Genomic DNA, 21,159 nt, shown 5'->3' with positions numbered 1-21,159 from the left:
CAGTGACAAAGGCAAAGACAATGAGCAGCCCAGCATAGACTATTACAAGAACAAGAAAATACGAACACATAACTCCAGTTCTTAAATCCTTACACTGGCTCCCAGTTAAGTTTAGGGCAGATTTCAAAATCCTCCTTTTAACATATAAAGCATTAAATGGCCAAGGTCCGGCTTACTTATCTGAACTTATCATGACTTACAAACCAGAGCGCACATTAAGATCTCAATATGCTGGTCTGCTTATGATTCCAAGAATTAATAAAATAACAGTAGGAGGTCGAGCTTTTAGTTACAGGGCCCCTGAGCTGTGGAGTGGTCTGCCTGCTACTATAAGAGATGCCCCTTCAGTCTCAGCTTTCAAATCCTGGCTGAAGACCCACTACTTCAGTTTAGCACACCCTGACTAGAACTGCTGATTAACTGTACAGACTGCACTCTGTTGTTAGTCATTAGCACTCAAACATAAGTAACATGATAGTTACAATTTGTTACTAACTCTCACCTATTCTGTTTCTCTTCTCGGTACTCAAATGTGGACCACCTGCCAAGTTGTTTTGCCTGCCTAAGGAAGAGTCATCCCTGATGGAGGATCACAGGAATCGAGGGGTAGAGGGGTCCTTTCATTGGATTGGCTGTCTCAGCTGTGGAATGGCCAAATGGGGGAGTCAGCTTGATTGCTGAGGTCTCCAGGACTCTAAACAAATCCAAATCATATCATGTGATATCATCTATTGTTAAATTCTGGTCCGTACTTGTAAAATTTTTATTTTTATACTGCATTGTTCTGTTCTGTGTATTGTATTGTGTTGACCCCCTTCTTTTTGACACCCACTGCATGCCCAACCTACCTGGAGAGGGGCTCTTTTTGAACTGCCTTTCCCAAGGTTTCTTCCATTTTTTCCCTACAAGGTTTTTTTTGGGAGTTTTTCCTCGTCTTCTTAGAGAGTCAAGGCTGGGGGGCTGTCAAGAGGCAGGGCCTGTTAAAGCCCATTGCGGCACTTCCTGTGTGATTTTGAGCTATACAAAAATAAACTGTATTGTATTGTATAGACTAGTGAAGCGTGCACCACACATGATGTGTGCAAGTCTCGAGTCACATAATGCAGAGGTGTCAGCTCATTACAAAGAATTAGTTGGGCAGGGGGCATGGACCTCCCTCCGTGTGCTGCCCCACGGGCCTCCTCCTACAGAGGGAACAGTTAACTAAGCCACCGCTGGCAGGGCCAGCACCACCATTAAGTCGAATTAGGTATTCACCTAGGGCTCAGATCATAAAGGGGGTTAGCAACCGAACAGTCAGTAGGTGCACTAAGAAGCTTGGCCTAGGCTGTAAAATAACCTAGCACTGGCGCTGACTGCTGGCATTTAGTTTCAGGGTTAAGCAAATACTTCTCGATAAACTGTGTTCAGAGTAAAAACTTTGTCTAACATTTCTACTAATTTCCTTTCGACATTGTCTGAATGAATAAAACTTGCATAAGCTTTTATGCAAAACTACAATCATGCAATGTGCTACCGTCTAAGTACGGTAAATGAAATGGTGAAAGTGAATCAAAACAGGACTCGTATACAAAGGAAGCCACTGAATGCACCGTACCATATGCGTCACATTAAATAAATAAAAGTAGAAGATGAAATGTTTTTACAGATCAATAATCAATCAATTGGTTGATCACCTTAACTCTAATAATTTATTTGAGACCTACCAATCTGGCTTTAGGCGTTATCATAGTGTTGAAACGGCACTCCTGAAAGTGTTCAACGACATCTCTCTTATTACTGACTCAGGTGACGCTGCAGTCCTTCTTCTCCTTGACTTGTCCGCTGCCTTTGACACTATTGACCATGAAATATTGCTGATGCGGCTTCAACATCTTGTTGGGCTTAAAGGGGCTGCTCTTAACTGGTTCAGGTCATATTTAACTAGTAGACACTTTTCAGTGACTTTTAATTCCTCTTCTTCATCTACTGCTCCTCTTAAATGTGGTGTTCCTCAGGGATCCATCTTGGGTCCTATTTTATTCTCCATATACCTTCACCCTATTGGAGCAATTTTTAGGAAATTTAACATTTCTTTTCACTGCTATGCTGATGATACTCAGATTTATATTCCTGTCTGCAACTCTACAATAAATCAACTCCACAACTGTCTGTCTGAACTAAGATCCTGGATGGCTAATAATTTTCTTGATCTAAATCAAAATAAAACGGAGGTGCTTATAGTGGGTCCATCAGCTAAAGCCCAATTTGGTCTTGGTCTTCTCGGCTCTTTCTCTGTCTTTTCATGTCCGCAATCTTGGTATTACCTTTGACAGTAACCTCTCTTTTGAGAAACAAATAAATTCTGTAGTCAAGAGTTGCTTTTTCCAACTTCGTCTATTAGGCAAGATAAAGCCTCTCTTATCTTCTAGGGATCTTGAGATAGCTACTCATGTGTTTATTTTTTCTCGCCTCGATTACTGCAACTCGCTGTATTCTGGGATTAACAAATCCTTGATACACAGGTTACAGTTGGTCCAAAATGCTGACGCTCGTTTTCTGGTTGGGGCAAGAAAGTATGACTCTGTCTCTCCTATTTTAGCTTCATTTCACTGGCTGCCTATCAGTTTTCGAATTGATTTTAAAATCCTGCTGCTAGTTTTTAAATCTTTACATGGGCTTGCTCCTGCCTATTTATCTGAACTGTTTGTTTTACACCAGCCATCTAGAGTGCTTACATCTTCTGGTCAGCTATCTCTGGTTGTCCCTCGTACCAAGTATAAAACCAAGGGGGACAGGTCTTTTGCAGCTGTCGCACCTCGCCTATGGAACTCTTTACCTCATCATATAAAGGAGTCATCTACAATTGAACTGTTTAAAACAAGATTAAAGACTCATTTCTACTCACTTGCATTCAGTAACCTTCAGTAACATTGATGGCTTCCTCTTTGTGATTATATTACTTCTATTTTATTATGCATTTTATGTTCATATATTTTATTTCTATTTATGTTATGTTAATTTGTTTTATTTTTGTTAAGCACTTTGGCCACAGCATTACTATGTTTGTTTAAATGTGCTATATAAATAAACTGACATTGACATTCTACATGGAATTAGAGGGCTTTGTGTTTGAAGGCTATATTTCTGTTTTCATTACAGTATTTGTTAAATTTTTTAAGCACTGGGAAGGTGCTCTATAAGCTATTAAAACTGAAAGAAAGGGCCTCTCAGAGACTGGGCAAAGCATATAAAAGCAAGTGGCAGGCACTCGCCAAGTAAATTCTTAGGACCACTACATGATTACTGGTCTCAAACATGTATTAGCCAATTAGATAACTGCATGGATAAACAGTGGCTCCATTTGTGTATTTGGTTTTGTCAGATCCTTTGTTACCCAAAGTTACCACTTTTAGAAATTTTGCATTACATATCGGATGTATTCTAAATCTTAAATATTGATTATACTGTATGTTGCAAATGCAGAAATGCAAGGATTCACAAGCAAAAGTCAACCGTGAAAGAGTCTTCTAAAAACTACACAGGATCAACCTTGAAGTGCTTCAACCACTTACTGTAAGACCATGTTCCTGACAGGAGTTAAAGAAAATCAGTTTATAGAATATCAGCAAATGCCATGCATGGGAGTTCCATCTTAAATGTCGACGGAGAGAAAGACCATTTACTGTTAATCTCTCTACTGCATTGGATCTGACAATCTGTGTGGTACTCTCAGCCAACACTATGAAATAAAAGTTTAACCGAATATGGCAGCGACAACAGATAAGGAGACCAAAAGGATGCTACATTACTCAAAATAGATTTCTAGCAGAACATTTTTACATTCGCATTTGGCTTTGCCAAAACCTTAAAATGCTCAGCTTGAAGCCACAAGTCCATCCATCACTTGCCTTTACCTGTTTATGCAGGCAATCAGGTACAAGGCAGGAACATCTAGTCAGGGTGCCAGTCCAGTCCATCACTGGGCAAAGACAGACGGGCCAGTTTACCATGGCCAATTCACCTAACCTGCATGGGTTTGAACTGTGGGTGGAAACTTACACGGCGTTTGCAGGGAGCACCTGGGGCACGGACGCCAGTCCCCTTGTTGTGTGGCTGCCACGTTATCACTGCGGCACTGTGCCTCCCAAGCCATCATTTTTTTTTTTTTTGTAAATAAACGACCATTTTAGAAATAGACCAGCATGCACCTGTGCAGTACAAATATGTGAAGAAAAACCAAACAAAAGTACATTTGAACTTTTACATTATTTCAATGGCCAAAGGAATCAGAAATATCAGGTTTAACAAGTTGTGCAACCCTAGTAACGGCAGTCAAGGCACATGTTATACAAAAGTCCTTCTTGCGTGTATAATTCTTGTGCATTCCACTATAATTTATGAATGTTAAATTTGCCCTTCGTTGCAATAGTAATGTTGCGTTATACTTACTGCTGATTAAAAGTTTAAAAAGTCTTACTATAGTTAAGTGTAATTTGATGTATTTATGGTGGACATATAAAACAGCACGATTGTATTTTTCAGTATTTTAATAATAACACTACAAAAAGGCCACTAAACATAGATGTGCCATTCTAGAACAGTTTCCATTTTGTTTTAAGTGCTATAGCAGAAAAGGCACTTCACAGTACATGAATCATTTTTTTTGCCTGCTGATAAAACAAAGAGCAGTTACATTAAAGGTCTTTCAGCAGATCCATTCCTTGGGGGCTCTCCTTCCAGTGTGGTGGCCAGGTGGCCAGGATGCTGGGACGTTCCTTCACATGGCTGTAGTAATCTGTAAGCCTGGGGAACTTCTCCTGCGATAGTCTGAGGAGGGTATAAAACGGATTAATATTTTAACTGCCATCAGGTTGAATCCAACTGTATTGCTTTAATGCATTAAAATATGGCTAACCTGCTCAGTGTAAAGGAGTAAAAACTACAAGAGATCAGCAGCGTATATAAAGTTTTCCTCTATTACAATACGGAATCAAGATTTACATCAATTGCACATATGAAACTAGCTAGTGAAATGTATGTATGTAGCCGCAGGAGTGTAAGGCGAGATCAAACACGGGAAAAAACGCGTACCAAAAGAAATCTCTCAGTCCAAAAGTTCACACATCACCCCAGTTCTGATGACACTACACTGGTTATCTGTGTCATTTTAAAATACTGCTTATGGTTTATAAAGCCTTAAATAATCTCGCTCCATCTTATATTTCGGAATGTCTGACACCTTACACTCCCAATCGTAACCGTAGATTTTCAAATGAGGGTCTGCTTAGAATTCCAAGAGCTAAACTTAAAAGAAGTGGTGAGGCGGCCTTCTGCTGTTATGTACCTAAAATCTGGAATAGCGGAGTGATAGAAATTCACCAGGCTGATACAGTGGAGCACTTTAAAAAAACTGCTAAAAACTCATTATTGTAACATGGCTTTCTCATAACTTCATTTTAGTTAAATCCTGATGCTTTGTAAATTCAATTAATTATCATTATTATTCATGGTGGCTCCAAAATCCATACTAACCCCTACTTTCTCTTCTGTTCTTATTTCAGTTTTCTGTGGTGTTGATCTGTGCCACCACCACCTAATCAAAGCATTGTGATATCCCTACATTGATGGGTTAAAGACCAGAAGTCCACATGACCATCATCATCAAGTTCTTCCATGAGAACCCTGAATACCATGAGGACTGATTGAGGTCATTTACAGTATGTGAGGTAGAATGCCTAGAGGGGGCTGGGTGGTCGGGTGGTCTCGTGGCCTCGGTACCCCCTTGCAGATTTTATTTTTGTTCTCCAGACATCTGGAGATTTTTTTTTGTTTTTTCTGTCCTCCCTGGCCATCGGACCTTACTTTTATTCTATGTTAATTAGTGTTCCCTAATTTGAATTCTTATTTTGTCTTTTTTCTCTTTCTTTGTCATGTAAAGCACTTTGAGCTACATTGTTTGTATGAAAATGTGCTATAGAAATACATGTTGTTGTTTAAAAAAGTTTGTTAAAATTCAAAGTAAACAGTCCACACAAGAATAAAGAAAAAAGTTGTTACACACGTAAAATAAAATACATTTTTCCTTCTTTTTTTTGCATCTTCTCTAAACTTAGCTTTTCTTGTAAAACTTTAGTTGTTTCCATAGTTCGATTCTTAACTTCTTCTTTGCAGCACTTTCAATTAAGTGCTTTGTCTTACATGTTTCTTAGCACACACACACACACACACACACACACACACACACACACACACACACACACACACACACACACACACACACACACACACACACACACACACACACACACACACACACACACACACACACACACACACACACGGCATGATTTAAAGCCATGTGCCCTCTACACCTTACACATGGCAAGGCTGAGCACTAACTGAGAATAATGTTTAGTCAGAGAAGTCAGAAATAGCTAGAATATACCAATTCAATTCAACTTATGGGGGTTATAGGAATCTCCCATAGATTATGCACGAACATTTAATAAAACATTTATGATTATTATGTAACTAGGAAATGGCTCTTACAACGTATATGCTTTGTACGATGGTAAACAGATAAAATATTACCTCAGTAATTATCAAGTAGTTTCTGTATTTTATGACAAACCCCCACTTCGAGCAAGTGTCACCATAAACATCCATTTCAATGAACAAAAGAATAAATATGGACAACTTGACTTTAACCTAATCTCTACATTTGCACAAACTGAATCAATAAATCACTACAAGCCATTTTTTTTGGTTTTATACTTGTGCTCACGTCTGCCACAGAAAGAGACCGCTTGTGGGATGCTATGACCTAATAATCAAACAGAAGATAATGGATTGTCAATTTCACCGTGCCATACTATAAATCAGTAGATGAAATTGCACATCATCATGCTTTCTTAACATACAGAACATTGTCAAACCTGCTCCATCCAGCTTAGGGACACATGTGGGGATGCCCTGAGCCAATCCCAGTAGCATTGGACACAACACAGGAATCAGCTCAGGATGGAGTGGCAGCCCACTACGGGGCTTATTCACGCACACACCCACATGGGGGCCAATTTACAGAAGCCAATTATCCTAACAGGCACATCACTGGGGATACAGGAGGAAAACTGGAGTACCCAAAGGAGTATCCATGCAGACACAGGAGGAAACGCAAAGTTTACATGGACAACTAGGCATGGGATTCAAACCCAAAACACAAGACACCATGAGGCAACTACACTAACCAGTGTGCCTCTGCGACACCCTGGTTCTCCGATATAGCACAGCAACTGGATTTCTGCTGATATTCTCCTCCTTCATCTTTTCCCCACTTCTATGCGGGGTCCATGTGCTTCTCTATACAACTCGGTCCTGCACCTCCTTCCCATTCAGTCCCTTCTTCTGCTTCATCCACCTCTGCTCTGTCCTCCCTCACTTTCACTTCCCCTGTACTTCCATTCCCATCACTCTTTTGCCCACATATTCCTGGACTCTCCTTATCACATGTCTACACCTCTTCAATCTACTTTCCTGTACTCTTAGATCTCTCCCACTTGTTTAACCTCCAATTGTCTCGGGTTTTTATTTTGTCCATTTTTGTAACTCCACACATCTAAACCTTCTCATTTCTGCCACATCCAATTTCACCTGCGCTCCCTTTACTGCCCGTCTTAGCTCCATACATCATTCCTGGTCTTATGATCGTCTTAAAAAGCTTACCTTTAACCCACACCTTAATTATTCGATCACACAATAATCCTGGTACTTTCTTCCAACTGCTCCATCCACACAGCACTCTATGGGTTCTAAGCATCTAGTTATTCCACCTCGGGTCACCACTGATCCTAAATACAGGGTGTCTACAAAGTCTGTGTGCACTTTAAAATAGTTGTAACTTTGTAAGTATATGTGATAGAAAGAATTCGTAAAAAGGATTAGAAAGCTTGATGTATCTAATTTTTTTTTGTCTTTAGAAGTTTATTTTTGCCGTATTTGGGGAACTGAAAATCCACGAGTCTGTTGAACATGAAAGAGATTCTCCCAAAGTTAATGTGTGGTGTGCTTTGGGATTAAATTTCAAGTCATAGGGCCATTCTTTTTTGAAGGGCGTGCGGTCAATGGCGGTAGTGTTGTGAAATTTTGCATACAAATTGATATGTGTTCATTTGTAACTTATTGATAATAACAGCAATGGTTTAAGACCCCCGTCTCCCCTTTAAGGACCGGGTCTCTTTGTAATTTTACGACAGGGTTGGGGTGAAGTGCCTCAGACAACTTTGGCTAATATTTCTCTGCAGGACTCCCAGTCAACCCACACAGGAAAGCCAGGCTTCCTAACTGCCAAGCTTTACCTTAACATATGGTTTGGAGGGCAGGTGTGAGGGTGTTCTGTCCCCCCATTGGTCTGAAGTATGGCTGTTTGGAATTTGCTTGTGTCGGAAGCCTTTAAGTACCACGACGCCCTATTGGCTCCAGGGGTTGGACAGAAAACCTATAAATTTGCTTGCTTTACCTCACCCTCTCTCTCTCTCTGTTACCAAAACTGATGAAAGACCATCTCACATCATGAACTGAAAAGGACAACACAATGAAGAGCACAACTCGGCAGCCATATTGAGACAGGCATGCGGCCTGTTCTGAAGAAAGCTGACCACAAATGATGCCTTAACTAGAGACATTTTAAGTAACTAACAGTCTGTGTGCCGCCTGAACTACACATCACCATTTATCAGGTTGTATGGTTGCCAATATTCAAATGTACTTTGCATATTGTTATTATTTATGAATATTATCAATAATACATTGTTTAAAGTGTAACTTGACTCCTGTTTGTCTTTTACTACACCTAATTGCCTGAGGTTATAAATGTAGATGGGAAGGTGGGGAGAATTACAGTATATGGTACAATACCTTATAAACAGGGGTAAGTCTGTGAGATTTGAGGCATTCTGACAAGGAGGTGGACCATTTTCTTGGCCTCCACGTGTGCCAGATTTGACTCCATTGGATTTCTTTTTATGGGGAGATGTGAAAACGAATGTTTATTCAACCAAACCTCGATCTTTAGAAGAGTTGCAAGCTAGGATAACGGATGTGATTACTGCTATTACTGAAAATCAGCTTGAAAATGTCCCGTCCCCAAGACCCCCTCAAAGAACTACAGAATCGTGTTACCCTTTGTCTTTAGAAAAGATCGTGGACAAGTTGAAAATTAACAAGAACAAGATAAAAAAAAAAGTTTCTTTCTAATCCTCTTTACAGATTCTATCACATACACTTATAGAGTTACAACTATTTTAAAATTGCACACTGACTTTATGGACACCCTGTATTTAAATGTCTGCACCATTTTCAATAGCTCTCCCTGCAGGCTAACTTCTGAATCCTGACCAACAACGAACCTCAGATATTCTGTCTTCTGTTTTGTTTATCTTCCAAAGCTTTTTATACATCCAAAAATACCCAAGCCAAGAAGGCATGCTGCAGTCGTCACCCTTTGCATGCTGGTCTCCCATTTGAACAAACAAGCACATTGCCAACTTGTTTCTTTAAAACTGATCTGCAATTCACCCTTCATTATCAACATTTACCATTTACTGGCCGATTGGCAGGTCAACTTAATGATCAGTTTAGCATTTCTGTGTTACTGTACTGGGAGTTCGCATTCATAGATCATTTTAACAGGAATTCAATAATATTACTTGCAGATTTTATTAATAGGGTACTTCACCAGTTATTGCAACATGCAATATCTGTTAGAAAGAAAAAAAAATGCATGGATTTCTCCACGTTGTAGAATGTCATTCTTTTCCACATATTTACTGTAAGCAGTAACTCACCCAAAACGGAATGCATAAGCAACCTGCGGAAAGAACATAACATCTGCCATTGTGAAATTCTTTCCAGTTATAAAGGACCCAGACTCCAACTGCAATGAAGCACAGTGAAGATCAGTTATAACATTAATGTATGAATGACATAAAAATCCTTGTATACAGACTAAAAAAGTAATTTAATCTAACAGCACACTGCTATAGACTTACAATAGCCTGCAAACTTTAGACAGAATATGTACAAAATTATAGTTCTGCGTAAAAAAAAAAAAAAAATTTGCACTCCAATTTTACTTTCTACTTCGTATTTACCTTCTTAAGGTATCCTTCCCAGAGTTTCAGCTCTGCGCACAAAGCTTCCAAGTTCCTCTTCACAGCAGAGTCATGGCGCTCATTTTCAGGAACACGCCAGGTATAATAAACCACCTCACCTGTAAAGAAGCAAATTCATTCATTATATTCTAGTAAAAAAAAAAAAAGTTTTAAAAGCTTCATAAACTAAAAAAAAAGGACTGATCCTTAAAATTTAACCTAATCATTGTTAAACTAACAGCGAGTAAATGTACACCATCCATCTGGACAATTTATTCAGCTGAATTTTTCCATAAAGATAATAAACCATCAACCCAGGGCTGTCTGAACATACAGTATGAGCAGAATGGGCACTGGCTGGGGGTGCAATGAGCACAGGTGTCCTTGAGGCTTCCTATGCCTATTTAGGCTTCTGTTTTGCTATCAGAACAGGGGTCCCAGCAAACTACTTTGCCTGCGGGCCTCTAATGCTGGGGGGGTGGGGGGAGAATAATTAATGTGCAAGAGTATAGTGTGGCGAGGCAGGTAAGACTTAAGCACAAAGTGATTTTTTGATCCATGTACAACATACTCCGTATGGAGAAAAACTTAAGAGTATACAGAACTTCAATTAAACTTCTTGATAAGTACCAAGCCAGCACAGCCTACACTATCTGGGAGCTTTAAAACGAGTTAAAAATTACACATTTATTGAGCAGCAATCTTGTATTCAGCCTTACCTGGTCTTAGTTTTGACATTTAATGTAGTTTCCTGTGTAATATATCTCATAATAGTACCCTTTATGAAACATGTTATACACCCAATAGCCACTATATTAGGTCCATCTGGTCATTAATGATAGATAGATACTTTATTAATCCCAATACTTTATTAATTCCCATTAATGCAAAACGTTTGCTCTTCTTTATAGCCAAGCATGGTGAGAGCATGTGATTAAAACCAGACAAGTGAAGATTTTTTAAAAATGTCACTGACAGAATCTTTTCAGGGGGACATGCAAAGGATAGGGTCAGAATCTGAGGTAAACATAAATATGTGGATCCATCCAGACTTGTGTCAACAGCATAGGCCAGTAGTGGCGGTGTATATGGTATGTGAAATGTCTCCTAGGGTCACATCATACCTCTTGATATCGAGCAAGTCCTTTGGATGCCACAGTGTACCCAAGTGTTGTCGACTGTGTGCATCACTTTATGGGCCGATAGCTCAAAAGAGATTCTTCCAGAAGAACAATACATCAAGTCAGAAATAAAACCATCAAGCTGGTTCCATGAATAGGACTCATGTTTTTTAGTGTCTACTTTGTTTTGGATGCATTTGAATTAATCTGTATTCTCATACAATGTGAATGTATCTGTCCAGGATTTTAAATCACCTGTAGCTCACAAACTGTTTGACCTATTGACCTGAAATTTGGTACACATATACTACATAACGTCTACTATGCGCTTTCAGGGTGATGATTGACCTCCAAGGTTATTCCTCTTTTTAAATTTTTTATTTTATTATAGAATCAACTCTCTGCAGCAACCAGCCGTGCGGCACATGCATATGGGCGTCGTTCTCATTCCCTATCACCTTCGCCATCACTTCCCTTACCTCTTCATATCTTAAATCATTCTTGAGGCAGATTGAAGACTTAAGTGCCTGCTTAAGTGAAAAATTAAGGAAAACGTACTAAGTAATTGCAAGACAAACACTGACTTAATCAGTTTTAATGCAAAAAGATGCCAATGGAAGAAGAGAAGAAGCGGGCCGTTAGGGTGGAGAAAAGAAGAGCTGCTCAGGAAGCAGCAAGCGCATCAACCTCTGAGCAAACGAATGATAAACGTACAGAGAAAGAAAGAGGATGAAAACTAGAAATGCTCGTCAAGTGGAGTCACTGCAGGTTATCGCGCAGTGCGCCGTTACTGGTACTTCTGTATTTAGTGAGTGGTACAATCTATACTTGCATTTTGCCTCAAGTCATCACACTTCTCTACATCTGCTTTTTGTGAGGGGAGCTGTGCAAGAAGTAGTTTGTACTGTTGTATTGTATTAGTGGAGTGGCCATCTTGCTCTGTGAAGAGGATTACTTGTGTTCTTTTTTGTGTGTTGTACTTACCCCATTTTTATTTATTTATTTTTTTTAAACACTCATTGCACACACAGCCCACCTGGATTTGCGTCTCTCCGAATTGCCTTTCCAACGAGATTTCTTCCATTCAACACAAACTTATTTTTTGGGAGTCTGTCTTAAGGAGTCAAGTCTGAGGGGATGTCAAAAAAAACATGGCTCGTCTAAGCCCACTGAGGCGTTCCTTGTGTGAATTTAGAGTGTACAAGAAATAAATTGTTGCTGTGGTTTGCTTCAATAGACGCCACAGTAGCCAGATCTCAATCCAATAACAGCCCCTTCAAGTGAGGTTGTATGGGAGGTCTGCAGCACACAAGGCCAAATAATCTGCAGGAACTGGGACAAGTTATCAAGCTGGCATGGAAGAAAAATACGGATTTCCAGCATCTTGGTAAATTAATGCCTAAAAGAAATCTGGCTGTTCTAGGAGGGGGAAAGAGGGTTTCTACACAGTACTAGATAGGTGGAGTGTACTATTAAAAACATAAAAAACTGAAAGTATGTTTAACTTCAGCAACAAATAACTTGCCAAGACTTTACTAGTCGTATGAATTCTTCAAAGCTGTGTTGGGAAGCTAAAAATTGCACAGTACCATTTATGTCCATTAAAGTTAAAATGATAGTAAAAATAAATGATGCAGCACAAAATCTGAATGCTCTTTTAAAACAGAGCAGAGATAAGAATTTGTTAGGGAGGTCATAATGTCTAAAAGGAACACTATTAGAATAAAAAATATTTAGAACTTAACCTTTAGCGTTAGCCAAAGTATACAAATAATGAAAATAAGTCAAAATGCAAGACTTGTGATAAACAATTGGCTTTGGACAGGGGATCAGGCATTTGAATATAATCAGACAAGGCTCTAATTTAGCATTAGGTAAGGCCGCTTCATATTACTTCACACTTGGGAAGCACAGCAAAGCACACTTCTAATAGCTGCCCTGTAATTTAAGCTGCTAGGCTGGAGTTTCCTTCCATTGTGTAGAGTTGTATTTTATGCATCATTTGTTTTCTTGACACAAAAAAACAAAACAATAAAACTGGAACAATAGATATAGTGAGAATAACAGGTGTGCAGTCTACAAAAACAATTCTATTTTTCCCTGAGTAGCCATTTTAGTATACTGTTTACATCAATGGGAACAATTTTAGACAGTTGTGCTTGCTGCCCATTTCACTTTATTCCAGACACTCTTCAAGCCTATTTTGAGATCATGTTTCAATTCACCGTACACTGTAATTTTCTTTCACTCGGCATGCCATTCAAATGGGTCTCAGCTCCGGTTACAATCTTTCTTCAAGTATGTAATTCAAATCATGCAGATTAAAATTTTACCCAATTTCTGTTGCAAGGTCAGGCATTCAAACATCCTCTGATAAACAAGAGCTTGTTCTTCACGGCAGTCTGGGATCAGCTGGGAGCCTTGGGACTTGAACTGGCCCTGGAGGCAGAAAACAAAGTTGTCTGATGCAACAATGCGACGTTAAAGACTCTGCTGTTTATCACTTGCTTAACCAGAATACACATGCCACGGGGACTAGGGTAGTGTGGGGCCAATTAAAAAGGAAAAGAAGGTCTTTCCCTAGGAAGATGTTCTGAAAGCAAAGGTCGTTGGGGGGTGGGGGGGTTAATGAACTGAAATCAGAATGAAATATTCAAGGTTATAGGGCCGGTTTTAAGTACAAGCCTTAAAAGGCTAAAAAATGTAATTTAATTTCCAGTAATATCAGCAGAATAATTATTTACAATTAAAACGTACTGGAAAGGAGTGCCATCTGGAGGGAGTCCCTCCTAATGATCAGTGACTGAAATCAACGTACAAGAGAATCTGCACAGATATTTGGGAAACAATGAGCCTCCAAGTAAAGTGTGCACATATCAACATTGAAATGGACCGTCCTGTGGATGGTTTAGTGGGTAACACTAAAAATCACAAGGCTGCTGGTTTAATTCTCATCACGGACTCTGTGTGGCCAAGGGAACTTTAACAAACTGGTGCCCCAGTTCATAAAAGGGGTCATGTGGTGATGCAGTGCAGTGATCAGGCATCCTGAGGTAGAATGTGGCACCCAGTTGTTGCCCAAATGGAGTCTCCATATTCTGTACATGTCAATGTAGATGTTCCTCTCGCACCCATAAAACATATGCAGTATTAACCGCTCTAATTTGTCCCAGTGGGAGTTCGAGTAAGGGTGCGTGCTTAGTGGACCCTGTGAAATAAGTTGGCACTCCATTTAGGCTCTAACTTTCCCCCTGAGATGCTGAATTGAAGTAGGTGGTTTGGAGAAGAAAACAAACCATGGGACTGTGGCATTAAGAAAGATACTACATAAAATAATGTGCTTAAAACGCATCATGAACTAAATGTACATTGCAGTTTGGGACAGTGTGGCAAAGTTAGCATTAATATACCAACTGCAGGGCGCCAATATACTTTGAAGCAACTGAATATATGGATAGAAATTTTTAACAAAGTATTTTTCTTCTGCAAACCTATGGAGATTTCCACAGGGCAGGAGGCAAACAATATATCTAGACGGTTTATCTTTAATAGACGAGCTGATAACAAAACATTTGAAAAGCTGGAAAAAAAAACTCAAACACTAATTTTAGAAAGTAGATGCTGCAGCCTTTAAGCTGCAACTAAATGTACGATAAAATTACAATCAGCTCTATAATCCAAACTCGTCTGGGGGATTGGAGGGACAGGACTTTAAAAAACTATCCAAAAGACGCAAGCCTGCTCATCATGATGCTGAATCAGAGCTTTTAGCAGCTCTACCATATTATTTATTTATTTATATTAATATCCTAAGCATTTCCGTGATCTGATTAAAGAACAAAAACACACTGACATTTACAGAAAACTCCTTACTTAATCAAACTATTCTGAGCTTTAGATTTGCAAAAATTTATACAGCTTTGAACTATCAGATGGGTGAAAATGAAATTAAAAAGCTGCTGCCATTCCTTAGGATTAGGTCAGTCTCCCTCTTTACTCCATCACTGACCAAGAAAGCTAACTTAGCTGGAGTAACCTGAAAACAAGTAATAGCACAAAAAGAAATAAAGGGGATGGGGAGGTGGGGGACATATGGTTAAGGAATATCATGAAATATGCTATATGGACAGTCATAGATAGATAGATAGATACAGATACATAGAGATAGATACATAGATACATAGATAGATACATAGATATGAAAGGCACTAAATGATAGATAGATAGATACTTTATTAATCCCAGGGGGAAATTCACATTATGCAACCCACTGTGTAAAATTAACAAAAAAAAGTTTTTACAAGAACGTTTCTCATTTTTTTAAATTATGTATCTTATTGGGAATGACTAAGCACACTCCTCAGCCCAGCAATGTATACTTGGGATTATTGGGAATTGCCTTTACACACAGCCAGACAGAGCAGCTGATTACTAACATCAACTTGAACAGAAGAGCAGCACTGGGACAAATGAAAGTTAAATACGCTGTACATTATAGATGCAATGTCTAAAAAAGCTAAAATCCAGATATCTAGTAAAGTCCACCTGTATTCAGTCAAAAAAACTGAAAATCTGTTAATATTAACATCATTTGGCGGAAAGGAAACTGCACAGCAAGACGACAAACATCAAGTGAGCAGGGATTTGGTGGCCAAAGACTCCTTAATAATGAGAAAGGTTAGAAGGGAACACCAGACTCATTCATGTTGTAAAAAGCTCTTATGAGTGCTGGTGGTTTTTCTAACACTGGTGTACAGAAGGGCATCTCTGAACACACACAACATAATGTGCCTTTATGCCAATGGCCTAAAGCAGCAAAAGCCACGCAAAGTTCTGCTTCCATTAGCTAGGGATATGAAAATGTGGCAATACTGGACACGTGATTTTGTTTTTTTATTTTTTAAGAGATCACAAGACTGGAAAAAATGTCACCTGATTTGACTAAAGTTTATTTTTACGACATATAGATCATGGGATCTGAATTTGGCATTAACAAAAACAATGGGTCTATCCTGCCTCATGTCAGTGGTAAAGGAGGGTGCTGGTGGTGGTAGTATTCTGGTGGCTGGAATACTTTCATTGCACATATTAAAGCATCTTGTACCCAAGCATCATTGTGGACCATGTGCATCCCATTCTGGCCGCAGCCTTCCCTTTTTCATACTGACAATACACCACATCATCATTTCAGACTAGCTCCACAAACATGACAGTAACTGCAGTTTACTTAATGGCCTGCACAATCCCCAGACGTCAGTCTAATGAACCATCTTTGGGATGAGGTGGAACAGGAGGTTAGCAGCAGACAAATCCACAGCAGACGTATGACGTTACTAAGTCAACATGGACCAAAGTCTATGATGAATGCTTCAAGCACCTTGTTGAATCTATTTGTTAAAGAAATCAGATTTTTCTGAAGGGGGACAAAAAAGGGGTCCTATCCTGTAGCAGAAAGATGGACCTAATAAAGTGGCCACTCAGTATAGGGAAACAATTACTGAATAGCAAGGTTATTTCAAAGAATCTTCAGAAGGTGTTTGCTATAGAAAGAAATGATTACATCTGGCCTGAAGAAGGGGCCAGAGTTGCCTCGAAAGCTTGCATATTGTAATCTTTTTAGTTAGCCAATAAAAGGTGTCATTTTGCTTGACTTCTCACTACATTCATAATGGCTAACATATGGACAACACCATAGTACTATAGAAATAAAGAAATTTAAATTTGCTCTGACATATCACATTTATGATTGGTTGTTTTTTTTTTTTTTTTTTTTTTTTTACACACACAGTGTTGGCAGGTACAAGGTCCAGCTTCCAGTGACACTCATTGAATAAGGAGCTTCAGAAAATCCAGTGGATCTCTGGTTTAAAGTCATAAATTAAGAAGTCTGTGCAGGCCACTAAGCAATGCATTACAAACTATAAAATTGCCCTCAGATAAGAGTGCAGAGACAGAGAGATTGTAAACAGGTAAAATGAGACTATTGTATTCAGCTAATGGTCATAAGATAAGCGTCATGTCCCTTAAGGCTTATAAAGTGCACATCCATCTAGATGGCAGTGTGTGTGTGTGTGTGTGGAGTGTTGTGAATGGAGAATCTGTTCAGTTCTTTAACTCCTGCTGAACTCAGGCTTTTGTTGTTTTAGCACCAATGGGAGCAGGGGTCAAAGTCGAAAGCAATTATTGTGTAACTGGAGTCGGAGGGGGTGGGGGGGGGAAATGTACTAACTCCAGCTAAATGTAAACTGTAATAAGGTGTTACAATTGAAAATTCCACATATACAGATTTGATTAACCTGGATTTTTTTCTTCCAGACTTTTGATAATAACACAGCTTTATTCTTGTAGATTATGTCTTTTGTTTAATGTTACGAAGTGTTTGTAAGCTACAACACTGCTACGCCTTTAAACCTGAATTTTAACAAGTTAGCGTGCTAAAAAGTAGCCAGATAATTCAATATGGCAGTGATGAAGTGTATTGAATCTTGTATGCTGTCAATCAACATAATAAATGTATTAATCTAATTACAAATAGAAGAGTCTGAGTTGGTGGTACCAGAAATTGAGGAGTTGGAGTCGAAGGTTTTGGGGGTACCGACTCCTTAGCCCTGAAAGGGAGCATTCAGTTTCTGTTAATTATTGTTTTGTTTTTCTTTTTAAAGCTTAACATTTGAAGGACAATTACTGGAAGTATCTGCAATACAGGATATCAATGAGAAGTTAATATCTTTCGATATTTACTTTCAACTCTGAAAAATTATTTATGTATAGTTTTTAATGTGTTCCAGTACTAAACTCAATAGGAGGGAAGGTAAAGACAAGCTTGTTAATGCTTGTGCAGGTGGCCAAACCCTCACCCCTTTGTGATTGGTTTCTCTTTTCTTTTTTAACTCAGTGTCTAGGCCTTTACATAGATAAAAAGTAGCATTCTTTGCAGAAAACAGAGGAGTCTAAACTAAAATAAGAAAACAATTACATTTACCTCCAAGTACATACACACTCCATAAGATTCGTTTAGGATCATATTTCCGTGCTTGAATGATGGGAGCTATGAAAGGAAAGGGGAAAAAATTTTAAAATAATGAAAAATAAAATTCAACATGCTTTGAAAATTTTCTACAAATACATTGCCTTAACAAATACTTTCATAATACTTTTCAAAAATAATAAATGGTTAATTTTAACAGTAGGCATTCCTGGTGCCTCCCTATAACTGAGGCAGTTTCTATTACGTTACTCAACAGTCACTTACACTTACAAATGAATGAATCCTCCCAACATATACTATACATATATGCATACACACACACACGCACACACACTCTAATGCTGTAATCAACAAATCATGCAGTCTTTATTGCATTTGTCTTCGTTTGATAATGCACAACTATAGATAGTCTGTGGGAGACATGCATGTAAAACATTTCATTGCACAAAAAACTAAGCAAGTGAAACATTCTCACAACAAACCATTACATTGGGTTTCCCATTGTAACGTTTGTTGGCTTATCAAGAAATTTGAATTTAAGAATTATCCATTTTAAGAAATCTTGTCAAGTATATGTTTCGTTCCGATTTGGGGGGAAAAAATCTTGATCTTGCATATGCATTTTTTACACTGCACGTGACGATAAACTTGAATCTGTGCAGAATTCGTACAGTATATAACGTATACGCTGGCATTTCATGTTTACATACTTGGGTTTTTTGAGCGCCCCCTTCCTCGCAATTGCCCATCACATTTCACTGTCATTTTTGCAGACACACGTCATTAACAGTTTTACAATAAATGTAAACGGTGACCTTGGTCACGTCCAAAGTTTTTCGAGGGACAAAAATGCAAAGTCACTGCAATGTGGCGTGGCGATTCGGTGTCACGCCTTGCACTTTGCACTAGTTACGTAACTATCACGGCGCTTGATTCAAACCTCAGTCCGTTAAATTCAGCGGATCTCTTTTCTTTGGTCCCCGAGCCCTAAAAAGTACTCACTCACCTGGCCCCTCGGATTGATGGCGAGCACCTCATCGGACTTGTGCTCCTGCTTTTCGAAGGACAGCATCTTGTTCTGATAACCCTGCAGATTCTTCTCTTCGAGGGCAATCATGATTCTCCAGCAAGGGGGAGAACCGGAGCCCCAATACAGAAACATATTGCTAGCAGCAGACATGATTAATTAGAAGCGAAGGGAAAGGAATCACAAAAGAATCACGAAGGAATCACAAAGAAATCCCGGAGACAACTGAGAAGGAAAAAAAAAAAGATACGCCGATCAAGTGTATTTAACCGTCACGCGAGCCACACCTCTCTCGCTACTCGCTAGCTTTCGCTCAGTGGGCGTGGCGTGGGATGATAGGGTGTAGAGACTGTAATATCCCATCCCAGACGGGCAAATGAATCTCTCAGGCAAGTGGTGGTAATTGTCCAAAAAAACTAATCAATGGTTTTTATTTATTTTTCTTCTGAGTTCACAAGCCGAAAAAAACAATGTAGTCAGGACAAACAGCGAACACTCTACTTCAAAAAACATCCCGCACCGAGTACAAAACTCTTCTTTTACGTGAACCTCCTTTTTTCCAAAAGTCCCTCCTCCCCAGCACCCCAGCGGCTGTTTTATTAAGAGTGGCAGTTTTGTCTCTGCCCGCCCCTCTTTTTAGAACACACTGCCTTGTGGCAATTTCTTTCCCAGATCGTTACAATATGTTGCTAAAAACATAATACAGTACATCTTATTTTTTTGTATGACAACAACTCCCAATTAAAATACAAGTACAGATTATACTAATTACTAAAAACAGAAATGGTAAACTATAAAAACAATCGTTTATTATAGAAAAGACGCAAAAAAATATGTATTTCCTGAACTCGTTTGGTCAAAGCGTGCAAAAAGTGAAGGGTATGAAACAGCTAGCTAGCTGAAGGACCCTGTGCAGCGCCCTGAGGTGTGCCCCTCCTGTCTGGCATAACTGTTAGTAATTCATTCACATCTAGATCCTAGGGGCCGGCTGGGTAGTGGTGTTCGCGGCTGCGACACTATCAGATCACACACTGGTCACAAACAAACCGGCTCTCTAAATGGAATTTGTGATAACTTTTTTAATCGCTTTATTACAGCAGCTGCAAATTAGCATAAATAAAGTAAATTGTGGAAATGGAATGAGGGAGGGGTGGGTAGTAGTAGTCGTACATAAATATATGTAAGATGTGGTCCCGCTTACTTTTTCCACGACAACTTTGTGAAGGAAGATGATTAAAATGTAACGTAAGCCAGAAAGTTGAAACTGTTCTGTGCTATAAAATAAAGCTATTTCAATTTGTATCAGATTAAAACGACAAGACCGGCTGACAGGATACTACTATACAATCGACCTGCACAAGTTCTGAGAAAATGGACATCATAAAGTGAGGTGTCAATGGTTCCAAGAAATTTGCCTTGTTGGTTGGAAATTGCTTGGTCATATACAGTGCATCCGGAAAGTATTCACAGCGCATCACTTTTTCCACCTTTTGTTATGTTACAGCCTTATTTCAAAATTGATTAAATTCATTTTTTTCCTCAGAATTCTACACACAACACCCCATAATGACAACGTGAAAAAAGTTTACTTGAGATTTTTGCAAATTTATTAAAAATAAAAAAACTGAGAAATCCCATGCTCATAAGTATTCACAGCCTTTGCTCAATACTTTGTCGATGCACCTTTGGCAGCAAGTACAGCCTCAAGTCTTTTTGAATATGATGCCACAAGCTTGGCACACCTATCCTTGGCCAGTTTCGCCCATTCCTCTTTGCAGCACCTCTCAAGCTCCATCAGGTTGGATGGGAAGCGTCGGTGCACAGCCATTTTAAGATCTCTCCAGAGATGTTCAATCGGATTCAAGTCTGGGCTCTGGCAGCCACTCAAGGACA

General features: G+C 39.1%; 1 protein-coding gene across 1 annotated transcript; it reads right to left on the bottom strand.

The window, feature by feature from the left end:
- Nucleotides 1–4,511: 4,511 nt before the first annotated feature.
- On the bottom strand, nt 4,512–19,497 carry gstr (glutathione S-transferase rho). The gene is made up of 6 exons (XM_028817994.2): nt 19,246–19,497; nt 18,234–18,299; nt 13,585–13,690; nt 10,131–10,249; nt 9,825–9,913; nt 4,512–4,809 (listed from the first exon to the last, which is right to left on the bottom strand). Exons 1-6 carry the CDS (start codon nt 19,417–19,419, stop codon nt 4,677–4,679), a joined length of 687 nt encoding a protein of 228 aa, XP_028673827.1. The 5' UTR covers nt 19,420–19,497; the 3' UTR covers nt 4,512–4,676.
- Between the last annotated feature and the right edge of the window lie 1,662 nt (nt 19,498–21,159).

The sequence above is a fragment of the Erpetoichthys calabaricus genome, chromosome 13 (genome assembly GCF_900747795.2).
Source record: "Erpetoichthys calabaricus chromosome 13, fErpCal1.3, whole genome shotgun sequence".
Classification (NCBI taxonomy): domain Eukaryota; kingdom Metazoa; phylum Chordata; class Cladistia; order Polypteriformes; family Polypteridae; genus Erpetoichthys; species Erpetoichthys calabaricus.
The sequence above is the reverse complement of the archived record's forward strand: the minus strand, read 5'-3'. Positions and strand labels throughout refer to the sequence as shown.